This window comes from Neopsephotus bourkii, unplaced genomic scaffold (genome assembly GCF_033783945.1).
Source record: "Neopsephotus bourkii isolate Nb327-2 ecotype Australia unplaced genomic scaffold, CSIRO-AGI_Nbou_v1 NB_1154, whole genome shotgun sequence".
Classification (NCBI taxonomy): Eukaryota; Metazoa; Chordata; class Aves; order Psittaciformes; family Psittacidae; genus Neopsephotus; species Neopsephotus bourkii.
In genome coordinates this window covers 4,314,494-4,339,084 of record NW_026901640.1, presented here as the reverse complement: position 1 = coordinate 4,339,084, position 24,591 = coordinate 4,314,494, and the positions used below count along the sequence as shown (strand labels likewise).

The following is a 24,591-nucleotide window of genomic DNA, read 5'->3' as shown; positions in this document are numbered from 1 at the left end:
ATGGACTCTTTCCTTATATTTATTTAAGGAAATTTTAATTCTAGTTCTTATTAAGAGCTGTGTTTTGCAGGATGATTTCCTCTGAGCATTACAGGAGGGATATCTCATCTACCCCCATCTCTACTGGCTTTTTATTGAAATTTCATGTTTACAGGAGCTTGGTGCCTTGAAAGGGGCAAGCAAAGGGTGGGGATGGCTCCTACCCCTTCTTGCTGTGTGAAGAATCCTGCAGAGAAAAAGCTTTTAGTGCAACAGACAGGGTTGTCCTTGTGTGACCTTCAGAGAGGGAAAGAGGAAGGGGAAAATTCAGCACATCATTACATTACAGAACTGTGCTGAGCTGCATGCCTGGGACAAAGATCTGCTGAGGATAACATCTTAAGGCTTCCCATTGTTCCGTGAAGTTTTGCATTTCCACAGCCCATTTCTCTGTGGGCTGTGCTGAGCATTATCTGTTAGCAATCCTCTGTATCCACAGGAGAGACCTCATTCACTGTTCAGGGTGCAACAGGCATGAACTTCAAATGGCTGATGGAACTGTGCTGAGTTACCAGAACTCAGTGACTCTTGGAAATGGGAGAATGAGGCAGTTGTGCCTCTAGATAGGGAAGAGAGTGCCTGTTTCCCATCCACTGCCGACTCGAGGGGAAAGGAGCAAAGGGTGGGGAAGGGGAAGAATGGAGCAGGCATTTGTCCCTTGCCCTGGATATGTGCTGACAGCAGGGCTGGGACTGTCACAGTAAATGGCAAAACCTCCATTGTACAGAGTTGGCTCCTTCTGGAGTTTCTCGAGTGCATTTACATGCCCAGTGGGTGAGAGGGATTCATACTGTCAGATACATATTTGTAAGCTTGCTTTTGAGCCTTTTTGTAAGTCAGTTCAGGCTTCCAGGAATCATGAGGTGAATAGACCTGACTTAGTGTTTATTTTCAGTGTTCTTACTTGCAAAACAGTAAAAATCCAGATGAGGTTACTGAAGAGTAGAAATTATATTGTCAGATTAGTTGCAGCAAGCTAGCATGAAGGTTAAAACGCTCTCCATAGCCCTCATGCTGCAGTTGCTGCTCAATGATTACTACAGCTTGGAACAGGAGTATGGCTTTCATGCTTCCCACCTCCAGAAGATGCATTTTAGGACTTTATTCCTGGTGGCAGAATTGCTTTGGAGAATTAAGAGAAGATGGTGCAGTAAGGGCCATTTGCTTGTCTGCAGTTGTTCAGTTTAGCAAAAGACTGAACAAAGGGTTAAATCTTTAATATGACTGAGCACACAAGTTGTGGTTCCTCTTGTTGGTATCTCTGCCAGCCAAGTCAGCAGGCTCTATCTTCGTGGGATCATTTGGGAAGAACTCAATATCCTGTACCTGCTCTTTCATTAATGTGCTTCCTCCAGCTGGTTCTTGCTGACAGTGAAGGCCATGTTGCATCTATCTGCATAAACAAAACCCTTCTTAATTCACTAAGGTAAATGTTGTGGGATAGGGTGGTTTAAAACTGTAGGTGATAATTCTGCCTCCCCCGCCTGCCGTGCCCTTGGGAAGGAGGAGCACACATGCGGCTGACAGATCTCTGGTGGCAGCTGAAGAGCTGCTTGTTCTGCACTGGTTTTAGGCTCCTTGTACTAAAGGAAATGATCCACCCTTGGAGTTCTGCTCTGTGTGGCACGTGGTCACTGTGCCCTGTGAATCCACAGTGTGTTTTGCATTAGAAGTAGAGATGTATTTGAGTTAGGGGAAGAATCCTGTCTGGGGGCGGTCTGGCTTGGCTGCATGTGTACATGTGCCTAAAGAGTACTTCCTCATCCACTGATTTTCAAACCAAAGCAATCTCAGTGCCCTCTGGCCATGCTCCGAACCTCAGGCAGCTCCTGCCATCCCTTCAGACAGCTTCTTTGACACAGCCTGACTAAAACCCACCTTCCTAATGCTGGAGCAGAAAGGTTTTCCAAGGCAAAGTGAGACCTCTTGAAGAAAGAGGGCCTTGCAACAAAGTTTACACCAAAATACACTGTCTTGCCCTTAATCTTTCTTTGACCTGGTAGCGGGTAGATTTTGAACCAGGCTATGTGATGGCTTTGCACGTAGACCAAATCTAATTTTCCTGTCTTAAGCAGCTGCTGCTATTTTTATCATTCATACAGCACCAGCCTTCATGCATACTAAGTGCTGGCCCCATTCCAGCTGTATTCCTAAGCAATCCCGTAACACTCCTCCCAGTTTTATTTGAATGCAGCATTTCCCGGGCCTCGCTCTGCAGTCTCCTGCCAGCTCTCATGCATTGAGGAAGAGCTGCTGCCCTTCACTTCAGAGGTGGCTCCTTTTTGGCAGGGGGTGAAGCAGGCGCGTGACCTTCCTCGCTCTGCTGGCAATGGTGATGTGAGCTTTAATTAGCTAACTTCAAGAACTGCAGATGCAGATTTGGGTTTATGGTGTCACTAATGGGGGAAGACATTGTTTAGAGGGCAAATCTGAAAGGTAGGCCAGGGCTTTCTGACTGCATTTTCTGGGAAGTGCATCATTAACCTTACAAAAAGCCTGCTGAAACACTTGAACTTCTCCAGTGCTGTGTGATAGGAATCAGTATCTGTTGCTGTGTATCAGCCCAGTTTCTCCCAAGTTACTTGTTAAGCTTACCACACAGGTATGCCTATCAGAAGGGTGTTATTTCTCACTGGTAATGTAGGAATAATGTTAAGCATATCCAGAAACTATTAGTCCCACAAGCCCTCTGGCACTTCGTTCTTTAGAAGCTGTGATAGCTCAGTTGATGCCACCATTAATTTTGTTACAAATGGGAGGGTGGTGATGATAAGGACTGGGAAGCATGCCAGTCCTCAGAGGAAGGTTTCCCTAATAAATTACTGGGTTATAATGGAAGGAGAAAAGGAAGGAGAGAAGAAAATGATAAGAACACCTAGAGTGAGGGAGATTGTTTGGGGTAGCTCTGAGATGAGCAGGACAGTGCCAGAATCTTGCCTTTGGGGGTTGATTTAGAAAAGTGAGGCCTTAACATCCTCACAAAAACTGTTCTCAGGGCTGTGTGTTCTGGTTATCTGTGCTGAAGGGCTGGCCATGTGGCGTACACATTGTGCTCCTTGGGTCCTTGGAGGCACGTGTTCATTTTCTGCTTGACCCAGCTGATTTCTGATTATTTTCCCAGATCAGAAATTTAACTTCCATGTGCGTTGCCTGGGGGACAATACAAGAAAAATCTTTCAATGAACAGGAAGAAAATACTCTTCATTCATTGTTATGCATGAAAATTAAGAACAGCAGCTGTCTTTCTGCTTTTCTTGGGGACAACCCAGGTGTCATTAAGGTGATGTTTCCACCTCAGAAAGGGCTGTATTTCAGTGATGTGGCAGAAAAAGGCTTGCTGGGAAGACCAGTAGTGTTTTTGAGGATGAAATGTGTTACAGAAACCCAGAGTGATGTCTCTGTTCTGGACAGCTGCTAGCACATGAAAGCATACTCTGTGTACACAGACAACCAACCTGGAAGATCCTAATTCCTTCCTAGATTTGTTGCTCTTGTGACCATTAGTCCTGGCTCACATCTGAGGGTCTAATTTATCTGAACCAGTGTAGTGCAGCTGGGAGGGAGCCACAAATCCATCTCCAGTGCTGTTACTGTGTTTTCTTCACTCTGACGCTGTAAATCGGTGGTCCTTGCTGAGCTAGAGGTCACTGGTGGTCTCTGTCAGTAGGCTGCAGGCCCTGCACAGTGTGGCGTTGAAAATAAACAAACTCAAGACACAGTACTCTCTGCTTCTGAAGGATCACTGTGGTCAGTGAGGCATGGTACTGGTGCCTGCTGCCTCGCCATGCGTTCTGAGCACACTGGGTGTTTTATTGTCCTGCTGCCTTGCTTGTCAGAGCAGAGCAGTGCATCCCTCCTAGTGCTGCAGGGCTGCCAGCACTAAGTGGTGAACATCTGTGTGTATTCCTTGAGCAAGGGAGGAGCAGCACAAGCCCCATGGGGTTACCCTGCATTGCTCTCCCAACATCTCAAGTAATTCAGTCTGTTCTGACCTCTTTCAGCAGCAAAAGCAAGTGGAGGTGCTGTTTGTAAATAGGTTTATTGTAGTCCACGGGTGCTGGAAATATTGACATGTAGAAGCTTCCCCAGATGCTAATCAAGGACCCAGCTCAAATGAGTGACCTGCATGCAAATCCCACAGTCTTATGTTTTTCAGACATCAGTTCTTCAGATCCCATTCAAATCCCAGTGCGAGGCAGCGTGTTTAGTTATTCTGGTCAAACCTCCCTGCTGCTCTTGGCTGTTTTGTCCTTGCTGTGCTGAAACAAACCTGCTCGAGGGCTTCAGCCCCATTACGAGGACAAAAGGACATCAGACATGCTACCAGAGGGAAATGGGTCTCAGTTTTGAAGCATAATGCAGAATGGGTGGCTTAGAAATTCTTGCAGTGTTTGTCCAGAAGACATCCTTATGGATTATTTTAATTATTTATTATTTTTTAGCTTCCCTAAAATGTAGCTTGTGACATTGAGGTGAGGATACGTGCTGGTGGCGAGAGGATTAATAGTGAATATGAGAATCAGTGGATGGCAATAAACAGCCAGTTCTCTGGGAGATTATTTTCTGAATCAGAATAGCTAACACATTGAGACTTGTGGGCTCTTCCTGGGTTTAATGGGGCACTGTGAATGCACATTAGAAAGTGGCTGTGTTACTACCAACACCTTCATTTATTGGAACTTGGAATATTTTTGCATCTCATTTATTCCTTTCCATGGGGGTGTTCTGAAACCCTGAAATTACTTGGTCTACTTTACTTTCTCAGTTTTGTTTGCTAGTGTAGCACCATGCATGGATTTTGGATAGGAGCTCAGACCTTCAGAAAACAAAGTAGGGGATCATATTTTGAGGGGTTTAAAAGCCCTTTGGTTCTCTTTGGAACAAAACAGATGTCTTAGGATTCTTCTAATCTCTTTATATGATGTCTAGAGCTTAAAATGCCCCTTATAAAGTTGTCAGTATTCCCTTAAGAATCTCTTGCTGGATATTTTTTTTAATCCAAGTGTGTTGTCATTGGAGAATTCTTTAGCCATGGAGGTTTGGACATGGTACACAGCTCCAGTAGTGCTTGGTGACTGAAAACGAAGGAGTGAAGAATAGGAGGAGAACCAACTCTGCTCAGTCTGTTTTGATCCAGCAGTGCTGGAAGCAGAGCCTGTGTCACACAAGAGGTGGTGCAGCACCCCTGAGTGGGGTCAGAGCGCTGCCCTGAGGATCCCAATGTGCACCTTGTGTAAACTGTAACTTCAGTGGTGGGTTAACTGCTGATGCTGAGGGGGTCTGAGCAGATGGGGGTATTGGGGAGGCCTGAAGGAGCTTTACAGATGAAACTGGGATGTGGAGGTGGCCTGGTGAAGAATGTGGGCAGAGGAAAGAGCAGTGAGGAATGGAAAGCAGAGGAATGGAGCACCAATTATGTAGATCTGGAGGTGAAGGTCAAAGGCTCCATGTGACTGGTGTGTGGTGACTCTTTGGTTTTTTTAATGCTTGTACGTGTTGCTGTAAACAGCCACAGGCTGATCTGAAAGCGCTGAGAGGCAGAGGCTGTAAATTACAGGCGTTGTTCTCCTTATAAAGAGAGCAAGCAACTTCAAGTGTCTGGCTTACAGCATTTTGCATGCTCGTTCCTCCACTGCTTCTCCAGTCAGGTTCCCTGTATTAGGTTTGATGTGTAGTTTTGGTGAGTGGCTGTGAACCTGGGGGTACTGGGCTGGCCATACCACCCTCGGAGGGTGGGATGATCTGTACCTGCCTTCAGGAACATTTTCTTCACCAGAAGGGTGCTCAGGCATTAGAACAGGCTGCCCAAGGCAGTGCTGGACTCGTTGTCCCTGGAAATGTCCAAAAACTATGTAGACGAGTCCCTTAGTGACATGGTAGTGGTGGCCTTGGCAGTTCTGGGTAATGGATGGACTTGATCTTAAAGGTCTTTTCCAACCCAGTTATGATGCTGTGATTGACCCCTGCCATGCTCTGTGCTGAGGGCAGCTGGCCCACGGCCACCTCTGGCCCTCTCTCCTCTCCTGGTGGCCCCTCAGCGTTGTCCTCACTGGCAGGTGGGCTTGAGGTGGCCGAGAAAGCTGATGAAGTGAAACGCAGCAAGTCTTGGAAACCATGGCGAGACGTGAGAGGTTCAGTGCACAGTTGGCTTCTGCCCCAGCTCTGCGGTGAGGAGGGGGGCAGGTCCCCAGGGCCTGGGTTGCTGTGTCCTCCCTGAGGAGACGACAAGAACCGGTCCCGGGACCGCGGCGGGCCCCGCTGCTCAGGGGAGGGCGGCGGAGGGACCCCGCGGCGCGCTCCCGGCGGGTTAAACAGGGTGAGGCACTCTTTAACCGCCGGCGGAAGCAGCCGAGCGCTGGGGCCTGCGCGATGCAACCTATAAAAGGCGTGAGGTGGCGCGGAGGTCTGAGCAGTTGGAGCTAGGGCTGGCCCGGTTTTGGTCCGGTGGCAGTTGCTGGCGGAGCGGTGGGAGCCCCAAGGAGGCGGTGGCGGCCTGAGACCCCGGTGTGCACCTCCGTAGCGTTCTCCCCTCCAGCGGGCGGTGCGGCGGTGACAGCGACAGCCACCCCCGGAGCCGCGGGCCGCGCCTCCCCACCGCCCTGCTGGATGCTCTGAGGCTCGGTCCCTGAGGGGGGCCGCGGGGCCATGGGGGCGGACAGCGGCAGGGCGCGGAGCCCCCTTCCCCATTGAGAAGGCCCCTCGTCCCGGCGCCGATGCCGCACTGTCGCTTCTTCCCCGGCCCCTGAGAGACTTCCCCCCGCCCAGCTCCGCTCCTTCCCCGCCTTGCCCTCCTCATGCCAGACGGAGCCCCTCGCTTCGGAGACGCCCTGCAGCAGCCCCGCTGGGCTGGGGGCCTGCGGCTGCCCCCGCGGTATGAGAGGAGCTGCTCCCGCCGCCGGGGGCAGCCAGGAGAGGGGCAAGCTCCTACCCCGCCGCCGGTTGCTGTGAGGCGGCTGTAGCTGCCTTGGCTGGAGGAAGACCCCCTTTGTTTTCTCTCCCTTCCTTCTTCCTTCGCGGGGGCTTCATGCCCCGCTGAGGGATGATGGAGGTGGTGGGAGACTTTGAGTACAGCAAGAAGGACCTGATAGGACACGGAGCCTTTGCTGTGGTCTTCAAAGGTCGCCACCGCAAGGTAAATAGCAATGGGCTTTGCTCGCAGCCGGAGCGGGGCCGGTTACACAACCCGGGCTGGGGGTCGGGGTCGCTCCGCGGGGCTGCAGCCATCAGGAGCCCCTCCCGGTGGGTAGCGATGGTTGGGGGGGTGGGGGGGATGTCCTCTGAGGGAGTTGTGTCGTGATTTGTGTGTTTGGAGAGAAATAAGAAGGAACGGGCCGGGGTGGGCTGGGTACCGGGGTTTGGGGCTGGGCCTGCCGCTGCTGCAGCCCCAGAGCTGAGCTGCCGGCTCCCGGCCTCCATAAACCTCCTTTTTCTCCCGTAACAACCTATCTGCATTCCCACCTCTCCTCTCTGCTGTTTGGTAGCTCCCTGACATAGCGGCGAGTGGAGAGTTGCAGCTGTATGGGAGGCTGAGCCCTTTGTTTGTCTGAAGGTTCATGTTTATCTCGCTGGATAACGAGGGATCTAATGGAAAATTGTCTCCTTTGGGATTGGCAGATCTCTTAAATTCAGAGGTGTCTGGTTTCCTGGCGTGGCTTGCTAATCACCCTGGATATTCATAGTTGGTTATGCCTACAGTGCTCTGCTTTCCAGAAAACAACTCTTCAGATTTATCATCTTGGAGCACTGGGGCAGCACTCGCAAGTTGGAGAGGCACAGGGCAGTGATTTCTGAGTTAAAAGGGAGAAAGGAAGACAAAAACCCACAAAAACTTTAAAGGCCACTGGAGATGCTCCCACCTTACAAATAGTCAAATTTATTTTTAGATAATATATAAACAGACAATACAGAAGTTTACTTAAACAGAGATGTTTTCTTGTGCAGTTTTCAGCTGTAGAGCTTAAGGAAGAAAATAGGAAGCCCTTACAGGAGAGTGAAAGTAACTGGATCATTGAGAAAGGACTAAAAAGCAGATACATAGTACCAATACAAAAGAAAAATAAATGGGATATGATTACCTGCTACTTTTGTTTCTTAAATGCTTTGGAACCCATGAACGTGCAGTGTAGCTGCAGCTGGTTTTTAATAGCTATCTAGTTCTTGATGGTATCATGTGATGCAGTCACTGGTGGGTCAAAACCAGTAGAAAACTGACAGTACTTTTTTGCTTGTTTGCTTCCAGAAAACTGATTGGGAAGTAGCCATAAAGAGTATTAACAAAAAGAACTTGTCAAAGTCACAAATCCTACTTGGAAAAGAAATAAAAATCTTAAAGGTATGTTAATTTGCAGTGATTTTTAAAGCTTCTTTACTTGAAAAGGAGACTTTTGCCCTAGTTCATTTCAGGTCATGGGTGATATCACAGTAATTGCTGTTCTGCTGTTTGTTTCTTTGGTTAGTTCCAGGAGAAATTTGGAACTAAAAAGACCAAGTAAAAAAAAAAGAGATAATTTTTCATTCTGGAAATGGTCTCAGAATGGATTATGGTCATGATTTTGTAGTTAAAAGTAGAAAATTATAGAACCAGTCCCTGTGCTTTACTTATTGCACAGGTAGAAAATTGGGCCCTTCAGGATGGCTGATGTGCACCTTTCCTAGGCAGTGCATGCAACAAAAGTCATAGCTGAGGGTAAAACTTCAGTCTTTGATCTTTCCTTACCTTCTTTGCTCAAAGATGCCTTGAAAGCTAAATCACCATGCTGAATTTGATTCCTGAAGCAGTCTTCCCACTTCTGAGGTGTGTTAATTGGTAAAAATGTGTAGTGTGGCTCTAATGAAGGAAAAAATGGAGCATCAGTTATTCAGTGCTGTTTTACGGCAGCGTCTCCTTGGATGATCTCTTGTCATTCTCCACTCTCTGAACTTCACCACATCTCATTTTAGATAGTTTTGCAGTAATAATTAGTGCTGCTTTCTTTCCATGTTTCCAAGCTTCTTGAGATACATCACTGTTTTATACACTTAATATATATATATGTTATATTTTAGTATATTTGTTACACATTAGAAATTGTAGTGTTTGATATATTAGTGTGCTGCAAGTATTTAGTGAAGACAGGTGTTATTTTGAGCAGTTACAGTTAGTTTGGGCTGACCTGTGAATTTTATTTGGTGTTACTTGGTTTGATTTCATTGCAAAATGGTGCAGTTGGCTTGAACCAGAGTTGGTAACTCTGCTAAGTGGGAAATGTGTGAGACTAACTTTAGTGAAGTTTTGAGTGTTCAATGAAGGATCAGTACTTCCTGTAACAAGATGTAGAAAATAAGTTCTGCAACCAGATGTTTTTATGACCTCTGAAGATATTGCCTAATTTCCTATTCTGTAAATATTGTCTAAACAGCTGGGATTTTCTCCAAATTCCATCACGTGGTCTAAACCAGATGCTGCTTTCCTGTGTAAAGTTTGGTTCTCTTTAATTATCACCTAGCATAATAAATTTAAAAGAATAATAATAATGACAACAGGCCATTTTCATAATGCAGATATTTTGTTTTATAGGAACTTCAGCATGAGAACATTGTAGCTCTTTATGATGTCCAGGTAAAATATATTTTGATGCCTTTTCATTAAAATTTATTTATGAAAATACAATGCATATGTATGCTTATTGAGTAGAGAATTTTGAATGGCCACATATTTTGTTGCTATGATCACTCTGGTATTTAGAAAAAGAAATTCAGTTCCCTAGCAGTGGTGGGGGAGTTGTGTCATCTTTAACACACTATGCACCTACTTTGTGTTGGCTCTTTCTAGTAAGCAAGATGCACTGTTGGGATAGAAAACCATGAGGAATACAGTTTACTGCCAGGCAGCAGGGACAGGTGGCAGCCTGAGAAGCTCTGCAGAGGCTTTTGTGCAGTTTGGTCCTGTCTCCAGAGGAAAAGAATCAGCTGGCTGGGCTGGGAGCTCGATCAGTGGCATTAACTAATTTCCTTGGCCCTATAATTTAGTTGGGAAGTGGGTGTTTGTGGATAATGACTGAATACACCTGCAGGAAAACGTAGTAGCAGGAGCTGATCTGGATGGGTGAAGCAAGTGACATTAAGAAGCCAACATAACTTATAATACTGTATGGAAAAGGAGTAGCATCCTTGAGGTCTCCGTAACAAGGAAATGCGTTGTGTAGCTCTGTATAACAGTGAGGAAGAACTGAAGGAAGAAGACGACCACAATCACACCTGTATATATTGCTGTTGCCTGTGTTCAAGAGACCAGGATAAGGTATAAAAACCAAGCAGACATTTGGATATTTTCAAGTAGGAGAAATAAGAATTAAATGGCTTCAAATGGTCTTCCTTTCTTTATGCCCAGGATCTTAACTGGTAAGGTGAAGGAGTTGGTTTTCTAGCCTGTCCAGGGTGGTGTATTTTACTTGATAGGAAGTAGATTTTATCCTAAGGCCCGCAAGTGTTGAATAAAGCTAAATGTGATGTAGGTTATACAGCCATTTGTTCTGCTTGAATAAGAACTATGTATTTATCTCCTGGGCTCAATTCTAATCTTAAATGCAGAGTTACATTTAAGAAAAAAAAAATAATTAAGAACCATCCTTGGGCAGTGCACAGTTACAGGAATAGAAAATAGACATTTTTACATTTTTCAGTATTTTCTGTCTTCACACATTTGCACCCTTAAAGGTTTTCAGCTTACGTGTAGATATGTATCTCTAGCTATAGAAATCTGTGTTCACATGATACATGCATGGCAGGCTCAGGTTTTGCTGTGTATAGTGCTGCAGGACATGTACTAAATTCTTTTGGCTTTGTTACATAAACACCAGTTTTGTACCAACATGAAATGTACATCAGAACTTCCCATTTGGATGTGTAGACTCTTCTGTCTCCTGGATCTTCACTTCAGAGCTGAGGACTTCATATGATATGAGCTGCTCTGAGAGGGAAAGTACAGGTTTTCCTGACTATTGCTAATTGGAAATAATCTGTCAGCATCCTAAATTTAGTATATCCAGACATCTTAAAAGAAGCTTGAATTGTTGACTGAGAGCGTTGGTGTGTGAGTAAGCAGCTGAATTTCAGATTTATCATTTACAGTTATTTATATGTGAGCATTACTTTCTAAGCTTTGCACTGCAGGTAGTTGACTAGGTGTGTATTTTGGTGATTTAACATTGTGTGGCTTCTAAGCCTTGGAAAGGCTCTTTCTTCTTTTGATCTACGCATAGAGCATCCACAGGGGAAGAGAGGGCAGAGCTGTACACTTGTCTGTGGTTTCTTTACCTAAAGGTTATTTATAAACATAACTTCTATGCTTCTCAGCCACAGGCGCGGGTGGCTGTAGAGTGACAGGACTTCTTGAATGATCAGTCCTGTGCTCTTCATTTGAGAAGGGAATGTTGCTGCTTGTCACTGACTGTTGCATTTAAATAAAATCAACAGTTGAAGAGAAGGGAAAACCTGTGTCTCATACCTTGGGCATATTTCAAACACGTCAGTGGAAAACATAAAGCCTGGCAGTATGGTGCTACATCTATAGAAGAAATTGTTTTACAATATATGAACTAAAGAATGTGACACTTGCACAAGTAAGCTTTTCCCTTCCTGCACAGGGCTGTGTTTGTGAAATATTATCCATCATTAACTTGTATGATTACATTAATTTATAACCCAGCAAGAATGAACACTATGCAAGCCGTTTATATGTCTACTAGGCTGTTACACCTACTAATTTTCTTCAGCATTTCATGTTCTAGCATGTACTGCCCTTTGTGTTTGCCATAATATTGTGGACATGGTGATATAGTACAGCAGATAAGACTTTAGGATTTCAAGCAATTTTTAAGTTGCAGAAGCTATTTTTTTTGCCTCAGTGCTGGAGCCAGTGAAGTCTGTCACAGTAGGAAGATCTCAGTGTGACTGGGAGTCTTGTTTTATTTTTATAGTTCTGTTGGTCTGAAGTTTTTCTTAACCTTGAACAGTTTGAAATAAGAAAAAGCTCATGTTTCACACGTACTGTTTGGCAAACCATTTAGCTGAATAATCCGAGAACTGGTTGTTGCACCAAGTTTCCAGATAGAAAAGATGGTGTGAAATGTAAGTCGCAAAACTACATAAAAATGTGTAAATTAATTGCAATGAAGAAGAAATATATTTACATCTCATAATAGTAAATGAAATTATTTGTACTTAATGGCAGTACTTTTGAGATTAAAACAGTATCTGCGTAGCAATTTGGAATATATCTTTCGAGAATGAAAGAGTAGTTGTTATTTTACATATTGCAAAAGACTTAATTTGGAATTGTTTTCACAGGAGGTAGATTCCTTCTCTTTCATCTGTTTGTTTATATGAACATTAATCAGTGTAATAAAGAGACGTACACCATTAGGTTTTAATTACATCTAAGGAGAATTTATGAACCATTGTACGGAGAGTATATGAATATTTTAAAAGCTTCTTTATGTTGCTGTTGCTTCAGCTCCTGTGAACACCATTTTGATAGGTTACTTGGTATGTACAGGGTGCTCTGAGATAAATTACTAGAAATGCCATTCATCCAGAGACACACCCGAATGAATTTGTGTGTGCATTGGTTGGCATCAAAATCTTTTGTTCTGGTGCCAGCACAATAATTGCCCTTGATTTCTGTGAGGTGTTTACATGCAACACTGGCAGGTTTGATCTGCAGTTCAGCATTTGATGTGAACAGAGGAGCAGTGCATACCATTGTTGCTTGTGCCATCTCAGAAGGCTGGGGATCTGCACACCCGGGTGTGGAGACCATTGGTTCTAAGCCTGAAGACATTTGTGCAGATAAACTTAAGTATGAACTCTTCATCTGTGAGAGGCAGATGTTTTGCAGCAGTGTGGCTCTGAAAAATAAATATAAGCAGCTCACCTCTAAACGTGAGATTAATTTTTTCACAAAGTGAAATGCCTAAAACACCCCAGACTGTAATCGGTGGATAGCAAGACGTAACCTGTTGAGACCTATTTTTATTTATCTTCTTGATCAAGACTTTGGTAGACTTTTATTTCAAGAAAAAAAAAAGAATCCTGTATCTCTCAAATGGCATAAGAGTGCAGCTCTTTTACCTTGGTGGTGGTGTGGGATGTCATTCGTCCTGCAAAAGAAGATTGATCTTGGATCCTGTTAATTGAGGAAATGGAGCCCACTGTTTCTCAAAAGCAAAAAGAACCTAAAATAACCTCTAACTCACCAGCATAAAGTACATTGAGGTCCTTGAATAAAGTATTATACTGAAGTATGAAGGTATCAGTGAGTTATTTGGAATGTGCTATATTTAGGACATGAATTTACAGTTTTGTGCAGTTCATGATCCCAAGTGCGTGCTGGGTGGAACTAATCTCTTACACAGTGCCAGACAGTGCCTGTTTTAGCAAATAATTTAATTCAAAACCTCTTTTGAATGTCAGCAGTCAGAATGAAAGCTGTAACGTATCCTGGAGATAGCATTTTAGAATGAATTAATGTCTTCACTGTATGGAGTCTGAAGTTTGCTATTTGAACAGTAGTTTGGGGATAACTAATTTCTAGTGTGTTAGTGGAGAAACAGTATCTGAACAGAATGCCTTAGCTTGTTGTGACATAGCAGACAAAATAACTGCAGCTGCTTCTGCTGTCTTTGGCAGCAGTGAAAGCTATGAGAGCAAATCCAGTGGTCCTTCTGGTACCTGCATCTCAGCCTTTACTTATACACAGGTGCCTCTGAGTTCTTGGGATGCTGTGAAATGAACCATACTGTCTATACCTCTTGTTTTACCAGTGGGAATTCTTGCTGTTTGGTTTACCCAAGGACTCCAGTTGGTCTGCTAGTACTGCATGTTTCTTGAGGCATTTGCTTCAGGTGTTCTGGTGTGTGCTCTTGTTCTTGGTATCTCACAGCTTTGATTGCCTCCATACTTTCATCATAGCTGTTGCTGAACTGTTGTGTTTTGAAAGAGGATATCTTGGTATATTTTTATTTTCCCTCAGCTCCGTAAGTCCACTGTGTTTGCCAGTACCCGTCCTCACTGTGTGTAGAAATAGTCATGTGAAAACATGCTGTTCAGACAAGTTTTCAGGCAAAAAGAAAAATCCTGCCCTGTAGAAACTGTAAAGATTTTGAAATACTACCTGGCAGCTGATGCTAGCTGGAAGGTTGGTTACAACAATATTGGGCTACAAAGAATGACGCCAGTGTAGGCGTTCAAGGTTGGGGACAACCAGTTGGAATTTGGTTTGGCCACCAGAACCAAAGAGTTGAAATTACTACATAGTCCTTAGCTTACCCACTGAGCCTAGATGCTGTAATTTGTATTTCAAAACTGTTTGAGATGATCTTTTAGTATGTGAGTGTGGTAAATGTTTAGTGTGCTGTCAACAGTTTTGCCTTTATTTTGTGTTGTGCAGCAGGCCAGTCTCTTTTACTACCTCCCATATGCATTGGTTAAGTACAATGTTTCACATAACAGAAAATGAATTATTGGCTATTGTGGTACATTTCTCCATGGCTGATTGCTCTTTTATGTAAATAATTGGCAGCATACATGCTGTTTGAATCCTACAGGCACATGTCAAGTGACATTTAGTCTAAGACTTAACATTTAGTCACAACTAACAAAATGTTCAGTCCTTTGCATGATGGGAGATGAATGTGGTAGAAGCTGCTGCTGTGATGCACACAGAAAGTAAACAGAGTAAATCTGTAATACAGTAAGAAACAGCCCTAAAAAGATCTGGACCAATCATTTTTTCATTAAATCATTAGAACTTCTGCCAAATTAATTTAATGGGGAAAAAAACCCAAACAAAACAAAAAAAAAACAGAAAACAAAACCCACAACCAAAAAAATAAAATTTAAAAAACTCCAAAAACAAAGCCATAACATATCAGAAAATCAGTCAGATAATAGCAGTGCACAGGCTGTCAGGTTAACTCTCATAAACTCCAGCTAACCAGAATCTACAGGCCTCTAACAGAAGCATATTAACTGTTTGTTTGCCACAGTTTCAGCTTTGGCAGCTCACCAAGAGCTCCCTGCAGACTTTCAGCTTGTTCTAAAAGAGGACTTTTTAACCCAAAAGAAATCTAGAGTATGTTTCTGCCAGTACACCAGTGTTCTAGCAACAGCTGTCAGAAGTAACCAGGGATATTTTGACTTCTTTTTCGATTAATGGCTTTAAAATGGAACTGCTGCGCTGAGCCTGTGCTTTGGATTGGAACTTCACATCCCCTGAGACCACTGGGATTAAAACAGAGCAAATTTTGGCAAATATGTTGCCTCTTAATCCCTTTCTATTAGGTTTATCTGTAAGCTTTCAGAATTGTAAAATGGTTTCCTATTAACCTTTGTCATCTTTTATTTAGGAGTTAAACCTAGATTGAGAATAGGGAGCAAAAATGTGTTTTGTCAAGGAAATTTCAAGCAACAAAGCAAGGCATTCTGGGCAAAACTGTTCTGTAATTGTTGCAGCACAGCATACGTTTGTTTTCCTTCATTGTTTTTCCAGGTACAAGTGTAGGCGAGAATAACTCCAGCTGCAGTAATTTTATGATCTGTATATCAATGTAAATATTCAAAAGCTTGTTTCAAGAAGCAGTTTAGAACAGCTTGCTAGGTCAGCTTTATTCCTGCACGATAGGACTGAAACATGCTGGTTTACTAGTCTTTTCTTTTTTGAGCACTTTGCTTAGCAAGTCAACAGCAATCACAAGTCTAGGGAATGATAATAGGGATAGGCTTATTTTTCAGCAGAATAATTTAGGAGGGAAACGTATGTCTACAGAGTCTCCTGAGTGTATTCCCAAAATGGAGATCACATTCACATTCAGGCTGGCCAAGAACTGTAATGCAAAATCTGAGGGATGAACACTTCAGCTCTTGTGAACTAACATTTGCATTGGTGGGATACTGAAAAGTGTTTGGTTATGTGTTAAAGTTGAGATGAGATGTGACTGGGGAGCTTGGTACCAGTAGTGTGCCAAGTATTACTTTAGCAATACAAATGAGGAAGGACTTTTGACTGGTCTGGGACAATCTCTTTGTCAAACCTCTAATCTCATCTGGTTTAGTAAAAAAGAATTATCCAAGCTACAAAAGGAAACACTCTAATTCTTAGTATGACTTTAACCAAGTGACTTGATTATTTTAAATCAAGAATATTGGTCAAAATAAGATGAATGATTCTACTGGGGAAAATCTAGTGTCTTTCTTTAAGCAGGTGAGGGTTAGTACAGCAGGACAAATCATCAACTCAGTGTTTCTGAAGACAGCAGTTTGATTTGAAAGGACTTTACAGGGGAATCCAGAAAACACATTCTCTTAGTTTGGAGATGAATAAATATCTGTTGTGAGCTGAGCATTACATACTGCCATAAGCTGCTGGTTTTTGTACAGAGACTGTTGTATAGTGGAGGCACTGACGCTATGGAACATCTATTTCTGATTCATGGGATTGCTATGTTTGGGTGGAAATCCATAGCTGGGGTTCTTTCTTGTCACTGGAAAACGGGCAATTTCCATGCTTCTTAGCTGCATTATTCTTTTACGTATCACAGTTGTCCTTTAAGTGACATGCTTTGCAGTTGGCAGAGTTTTTAGCTTGATAAATGGGGATCTCAGAGTTGCTCTTTGTCATCCTTGGCGTTCCTGAAAAAGAGTGAGTTTCTGTCTTGTGAGATGTTGCAAAGGAACTATGTAAAAAGAATCAACATTTATCATTACATACTTTCAGTAATTACAGAACACGTAGTTATCCTTTTTTTGTTTTAATGTATACACTTTAGGTTTTGAGGCATTTATAGGATTGCAAATTATGGTTTGCATTGGTCACAGCTGTTACAGAAGCACTGAACAATTGGGACTTCTGAAATGTGATCTACTGCTGCTTTAATAGTCTATATTGGTTGGAGTTTGCCTTTCATTCCCGACAGATTTGACTAATGTTCCTAGAAACTTGGTTTCTTTGAGGCTGATTTCCAGATGTAAACAGATCTGTAATGTCCTTGATATTCTGAGTTGGAAAGAACCTCAAATGCATTTCTGTTACACAGACAAGAGTGGCTAAACTAAATGCTTCCCGAAAGCGAAGCAGCCTAATCCAGTCTTGAATTAACCTTAAAACAGCCAGTTCATCTTGAACTGAACTTGGTACAGCTATCTGTAGTGATATCTGTATCTGTGATGGTTTGGTAGAAATCTGCTTCAGTGGGTTGTGCTATCCATGTGCTGTGTGTGATAGTTGAGGTCTTTGGTTTCCGTCACCTGGGCCTATAGGCCCATTTTTTCTTTATTTTTCTTTCCACGCTTCCTAGTCTGATCTGTGAGCCCTTGAAAACAGTACTCTTGGGCTAGTTCTTGCCAGGTCAGCCGAAGCAAACATGTGCTGAAGCTTTAACACAAGCACTGAGAAAGGTGACTTAAGTTCGCAGATTTTGTTTTGCCATGCAGTATCCCTTTTGACTTTCTTTTTGTCACTAGTTAGCAGAATACAGTCAGACTGACTATATTTCCACTTTGAGCTGGGGTATATGCCTGGCCTTGTGTGTTTTGCTGTCTTGGTATTTTACTTCAACTGTCTTAAAAACATATTTTCCTACAAACTGTCAATCCTTTTGTTTATTTTTAAACTGAAAGGGAGGTAACATACCATGCAACTAAAACCATCATCTTTATTTACTGTATGTCCTTAGTTTTCCTTCTGTTTCTCTTTGTGTTCTTGCTGTCTTACTCAATCAGCTCATGGGGAAAAAATGCTTTTCGTTTATAAAAGATCTCTAAGTGTTTTCAACTTTGTTTTGTTGCCAGCTGTGGGCGCACCAAAACTTGTATGCAGGAGGCTTTGTGGAAAATGATGTTGGTTATTGGCATAGGCAGGTGGGCTCTTTCTTCCCTCACACAAAATAAGTATTTGTAAAAAAGGTGAATGTTCTTGTTAGGGTCGGGTTTAAGCACAGATATTTTTACTGGATTTTTGTGGCATGTGTAGATAATTTACAGTAGAAGTTGGCTAATCTGTCTTTCAGTAACTTGTACCCAGTTACAAGAGAGGGAATTCAGGTTGCAAACAGGTTAGGTCAAAGGAGGTCAGTGCTTTGGAAAATCTCAATAGGGCTGCCATAACAAATCCCAGTTTGCCATAAGGCATTTAGGTCCATGGCAGGGACGCGCTTCTGCCAGTGACTTGCTGAGGAAGATACTTTGCAGAAGTATGCATGACTCCTGAAGTAATTATATTGCAAAATAATATTTGAGTTTATTCCAGATGGTTAACTGCTCTGTGATTTGACTGGCCTTTGGCCTGTCAGATGGCAGAACCAAAGCTTGTTTTACCCAGAAGCAAGGAATGTAACTTTGGATTTCCTCCTTAGAAAGCTGGTTATCATAGCCACATTGTCTTGCTTATGGTTTATAACTCTGTCCAGCATTTGTGACTAAATATTGCTGGCAGTTGAAAGCTGAGGGAGTGATACACAGCAGAAACTGATGTTACTTACTGTATGATGCTCTTCAAATGATAGCTTTAGTTTTCAGGATATTTATTGTCTGGTAGTTTCTTTTTACAAATGCTAATGTTTTTGAAAAGGCAAAGTATTTAATAGTAGGGAATGTATGTATCTGCTACCCTCTAAAACAGTGACTTTAACATGAGGTGTCTCAGTTGACAGAAAAAAAATCTCATGTTAAACTTGGTTAATGTAGGTGCTGAAGGCTTTGTCTTGTCATATTCTTAAATGGGATTTGTTCTTCTTCTCTTTCAGGAAATGCCCAATTCTGTCTTCTTGGTAATGGAGGTATATGTTAACATACGTGTTTCTTTCTGACTGATTATACGGGTGTTTTTTAGACACAACATTTTTTGCACAGCTGCAAAAGAACCATGACTTGTTAAAGCAAGCAGTTCTGAAAACTAGATTATTTACTTCCTATGCACTGCTAAATTAGCAGTGTTTGTTCCGTAAAGTATTCCATTTAATTTTCTGGTACTAGAAGTATTGATGAAGTCTTACATCTCAAACTATTAATTACAGACAATTGACAAAACAGTTTTAAGGCAAGCAGCTGAAAGAGGTCTTTCCATTTTCATTAAAAGATTACAAAGTAAAAAAATATAACAAAAGTTTCACTATTTGTGTTTTGAATAAAAACCTTTCTTTTTAACAGTACTGCAATGGTGGGGACTTGGCAGATTACTTACAAGGTAATGGATCAATGTATTTCCCTATTCAGAAGCTATTGCATTACATGCTTATATTCTATATTCCTGTAATCCGCTGATGTTTCTCTAAGATATTTTTGCTTGTCTTTTAAATATTTTTCTGTTCATGAAATGTCTGTAATTCCCCCATGCATGTTCACTCTGGTGTGATTTCTCAAGTCCTCTCTTTATAAATTCACCAAGAATCTCTTGAGTGTTTTATTCAGTCTCGGTGGAGGTCAGCAGCAGAGTGCTGTTTGTGTTTGTGTGCCACCCTGGTAACTTGAAAACTAAATTTTGAAGCTGCAGGGAGCCATAAGGTTTTTGCATTTGCTTAAAAATAGTGTGTTTAAATGCCACTCATAATTGAAATTCAAACCCACAATGTAGCAATGAAGGTGAATAAAATAATGCACAGGCAGAAACTGCTTTTGCCACTGCTTTTGAAACAGTTGGATTTAATATTTCCTTATTTGTAAATGAGGGAGAAGATGTAACTAACCATAAATAGCATGCTGAAAAATATGTGGTTTTCTATTACTAAAGTTGTGTTTTGGGGGCTGCTCCCAGTGTTTTGATTCCACCTGCTTTCTTTTCCAAGATCTGCACTTAAAAATACTGAATTACTTACATAATAACACTTTCTACAAGAGGCACTTCTGGTTTAGAAGTGATTTTGCCCTTCAGTGTGGCTCTGCCCAAAGGGAAGACACAAGTTACAGAATCATGACAAATTAGTTCTTACTCCAAACAAAATTTTGAGCAGAGATAGTAACCTTCCTATTTTTCTTGATGAAAATATTCTTCTACTTGCCTTTGTATCTCAGTATGTTGAAGGAATCTTTCTGTGAACAGCTATTGTTATGGTAACTGTGCATATTAAAAGCCTAATTCACTTCTCTTAAAATGCTTTGAAAGACTCATACAGTATAATCCAGCTCCTGTTATCAGTACTTTTTCATACTGCAGAGTGAGGTAATACCTTCTGAGGAGACTTTCAAAAGTACATCTTATTTTTTCCCTTCCAAATAAATTTTATCATGGATGAAATTTTTTTTAGCAGAGTGGTTATTTGCATCCCCATAATAATTTTCTAAAAAACAGGTTTTATGGCTTCAGGTTGTAACAAGACTGTAGATACATTTAATGTTCTAAACTGTGAAGTGCTTTTATTTTCTTGGCTCCTTTGCCTTTTTGGTAAGTTTAGGATTTAATGGTGATTGAGAGGCTTTTTAATTATTATGCTACAATGTTGAATAAACTATTATAAACCCAGATCATTGAGTACTGTAACTAGTGTAAAACTATGGAGATGTGTATGTTGTTGGGAGTATATACCTGTATAGGAAAGCACTAAAGACTGGAATGTTCTGAACGTCATTCACTATGGGTTGATTGTCTTCATTGTTCTCACAGTCAATCACTGAAGTTTATTGTTTTTTGCCCGAAGGTAATGATATTTATTTTCTCATCTGTTAATGTGTGTTATTTCCAGCTAAAGGAACTCTTAGTGAAGACACCATCCGTGTGTTCCTCCAGCAGATTGCAGCAGCAATGCGCATTCTGCACAGTAAAGGAATCATTCACAGGGATCTTAAACCACAGAATATTTTGCTGTCTTACGCCAGTCGTAGGAAGTCAAGTGTCAGTGGGATACGCATTAAAATAGGTAAATATGCTTTTCTCTGATGTAATGGTAAATTATCACTGTCGGGTTGTTTTCCTGCTCTGAAGTGTCTTTGTACTGAAAGCACAGAGGGTGTACTGGATATGGTGTGTATTAAATTTATGCAAATCAGGCAGTAAGTCTAGAATGATGAGCTTTATGCTGTAATACAGATTCTCAGTATAAGAGATAAGTAAATCTGCAGGAAAAAGAAACCTGTTTAGCTGATGTTTCTAGTATTAAGCTATTTTAATTAGACATAAATCTGTAACCTTTGAAACTTTGGGTAGCCTTTAGTCCATTTCAATGTGTGTGCATACAGGGATCCAGTCTCAGTTTCAGCTGAGGGTGTTTTTGTGGTAGACCCTCCTAAGGGTTATTTGAGAAGTTTAGAAATGCAGGTTTTGACCTATTTTGACAGAAGAAGGTTTGGCATTGTAAGTGGGGGGGAGATGTCAGTTGTTCAGGATACTACCAAACTCCTCTTCAGAGGACACTTAAGGCATTTTAACCTCTCCTTGTCTGTTAAAATGTCTATTTAAAAATACCTTCTTTTAAACAAGTTTACTTTCTGTGCTTTTGATCACTTGAAATCTGAGATCTGTTCCAACTCAATCCATCTTCTGAGCAGCACAGAGGAGACAAAACATCTTTCTTCTCTTGCTGTCCTTACTTGATAGTTTCAAATGCTTTTGACTACATGGAAAATTCAGGCACTGGAAACTTGCCTTCTTAAAACTTCTACCTGATGTGATTTGACTGAAGCAGATTATATATTCATCACTCTTAATGAACCATTTATATTTAGCCACTGACTTTAATCCTTTCCTGCTGACGCCAGACAGTATTCTCTGCAGCTGGGAGATGGTGGAGCAGCAGTTTGTGCAAACTATGCCACTGCTGTTTCTTGGCTTGCTCTTTGGAAGATAATACATTATTCTTTCAGTGGAACATAGATTTTACTGTTCCATGTAGTTAGCTATATATTATACGTGTCTTTTTTATCTCTAGCTGGTAATAGTAGCAGATTTCAGTAAGACAGACAATTTTTAGACTCTAAAATCTGAAAATTCTCTTTTCATTGACAAATGTGTTTCTTTATGTAGCTGACTTTGGTTTTGCTCGTTATCTGCATAGCAACATGATGGCTGCAACTCTGTGTGGTTCCCCTATGTATATGGTAGGTGACAGTATATTTCAGATTATGTTGCTTATCTCAAACATTCTCCTACTAGAACAAAATAATCTACTGCTTGCAGATTGGCAAATACCTAATACTGCTTCAGAAGTACTGGGGTCAGCATGCAGTTCACCTTTCCAGAGTTTTACTAGCGCCTGTTTTCTTGTGACGTGGAGATCGCAATTGTTCAAATCAGTCATTGAACATCCCTTAGCAACGCAGGGAGGAAAAATCTTGGAGAATTAAAAGGCAGTACATCCTAGCATTATTTTTTTTTTCCTGTGAAGTGGTTTCATTCCCACTTAATATATTTTTTCCCCCTGAAAATAAGGCAGTATCTCCTTTCCAGTTTCTAAGAAAATCAAAAGTGATCAAATACAGACTAGACGTTAAAAAGCTACTTGATGTTTCATTCTGATTATTTAATGTATTCTCACACATTTGGGGTTTGTTCTGTTTGGGGGTTGTCTAAAAATTTGAAGTTAATGGCTATCAATTTTTACTAAGTAGTGTGGTTGTTAGTTTTGAGCACTGAACTGTCGGACTTTGGCACTACCACTACTGTACTCTATGGTCATGGGAAGATATTTTGACTTTCCCTTGGCTCATTTTTGTATGTGTAAAATGGTGGTAATAATAATCCTTATGAAATGCTTTGTTATTTATCCATGAGGAGCTCTGCATAAACCAAGTAAATAACACTTGACCTCATATTCCATACGTGCTAATTGTTAGATGCTTTCTTTAGAACATAGCTTTCAGATAGAACTGTCACCTTTCAAGTCATGTGATGCAAATTAAAATGTTAATTTTGTCTTACAATAAAGTGGTCTCTGTTAATACTGCTCTGATAGAAGTGTAGAATTTGTATTGCTATGGCTTTGCTGTTCTGTTTTTCCCCTCTGAGACTTCGCTGTTCTTTCCAGGCCCCTGAAGTGATTATGTCTCAACACTATGATGCAAAAGCAGATCTGTGGAGCATAGGAACTGTGATTTATCAGTGTCTTGTTGGAAAGCCACCTTTTCAGGTAACACTTTATTTCCTTTTCCCTCTTTAATCTCATGGAAACTCCTAGGGCTTTTCCTTCCAGTCATGCAAACAGAAGTAAATACTGATACCTGGATGTAGCGTCAGTGGTTCAAAGTCCAGATTATTTGAGGATGATACCAAGGGAGAAGGTGCTCATACTTAGTCTGTGAGGTCCATGTGTTCAGTCCAGAGGAAATATATGAGGATACACAGAACTGAAGTTACTGCTGTGCTTGGGGTTTTCTTCTTCAATGCCTCCTTTTATATGCAAAAGCCTCCTTTCTGTGTATGTGTGCATAGGTACAAAGCTATTTTGTACATGAAACTGAGCTTTAATAATGTACATTTTTATTTGACAGGCCAATAGTCCTCAAGATTTGAGAATGTTTTATGAAAAGAACAGGAATTTGATTCCTAGGTATGTCACCATGGCCTTTTCTGTCACTTGAGCTTGTTAACTAAACACTTTTTCATCTTTGGGAATGCTTGGGATTCATAAAAATACTTGATGTTGCTCTCTTTGCAAGGATTTAGTATGATACCAGTGACTCATGTTCCATCGTGCCTTCGTTGTACCTTGCTGAATTGCAAGGGTTATGTGCTAAGGCTATAGAGCATGTATAGTGAAGGTGTAGGGACATGGCAGAATGCTGACTTTCTGAAATTTAATGTGCTATGCATTATTTAATGCATACATTAAATTTAATGCATGTTTTACTTCCTCTTGTGTGCAGTATTCCTAGGGAAACATCAGCTTATCTGGCTGACCTGCTGTTGGGTTTGCTTCAGAGAAACCAAAAAGATAGAATGGACTTTGGTATGTAATTTTTCCTTTTGCTCTCTTGACTTTCCTTGTTAGTTGTATTCATGTGACCAGAATAACACTCTTGACCTTTTGTCCACAGCCAATTACATGAAAAGTGAAGTATATTTTTCTTCTCAGTAATGATAAAGAAGGCAGAGTAGCCAAAATAAATCATTAGGTAACTACTGTCAGTTAGTATTAAGTAATGCATGTAAATAATGACTTTTTGTTGTAAGTTAGTTTAATGTTGTAAATTCATTTATTCTTTCAGTTGTGGCCTCCTCCCCCTCAGTATTAACAGATAGACCTTAAATTTCCTGTTAGTCTTTTATTTGTGTTACTTTCACTGTTTTTTCGTCTTCAGATCAGGAGCAGATATCTGATCTCCATGTGATGTTGGTTGCAGAAATGTAACAAGTACTGGCAATGAGAGATGTGATGTTACATCAAAATTGTTTATGTATGCAAATATGAGCTCCCAGTATTGCACTTGGGTATTGCCAACTGTGAAGACTTCTTTATTATAGTGAAGTATTTTTCACTGTTTGTAATCTTTTAAGCCCAAAAGCAGGAGTAACAGCAGTTGTATCTTTGTATTTTGTAAGGTCCTAAAAGTGACTGAAGTTTGCATACTGTTAGACGTTACTGCAGTGTC

The 24,591-nt window shown here is 41.4% G+C and overlaps 1 protein-coding gene across 2 annotated transcripts in view; it reads left to right on the top strand.

Moving 5' to 3' along the window:
* Nucleotides 1–6,682: 6,682 nt before the first annotated feature.
* Nucleotides 6,683–24,591, top strand: part of ULK2 (unc-51 like autophagy activating kinase 2) — a 38,617-nt gene continuing 20,708 nt past the window's right edge. For both annotated transcript variants that reach the window (XM_061363619.1, XM_061363620.1), the window contains exons 1-10: nucleotides 6,683–7,171; nucleotides 8,279–8,371; nucleotides 9,596–9,637; nucleotides 18,819–18,851; nucleotides 19,222–19,258; nucleotides 20,751–20,924; nucleotides 22,028–22,101; nucleotides 23,028–23,129; nucleotides 23,491–23,549; nucleotides 23,866–23,948. In XM_061363619.1, coding sequence (XP_061219603.1) covers nucleotides 7,079–7,171; nucleotides 8,279–8,371; nucleotides 9,596–9,637; nucleotides 18,819–18,851; nucleotides 19,222–19,258; nucleotides 20,751–20,924; nucleotides 22,028–22,101; nucleotides 23,028–23,129; nucleotides 23,491–23,549; nucleotides 23,866–23,948 — 790 coding nt within the window. In that variant the 5' untranslated portion in view covers nucleotides 6,683–7,078. The remainder of the gene's footprint in view (nucleotides 7,172–8,278; nucleotides 8,372–9,595; nucleotides 9,638–18,818; nucleotides 18,852–19,221; nucleotides 19,259–20,750; nucleotides 20,925–22,027; nucleotides 22,102–23,027; nucleotides 23,130–23,490; nucleotides 23,550–23,865; nucleotides 23,949–24,591) is intronic.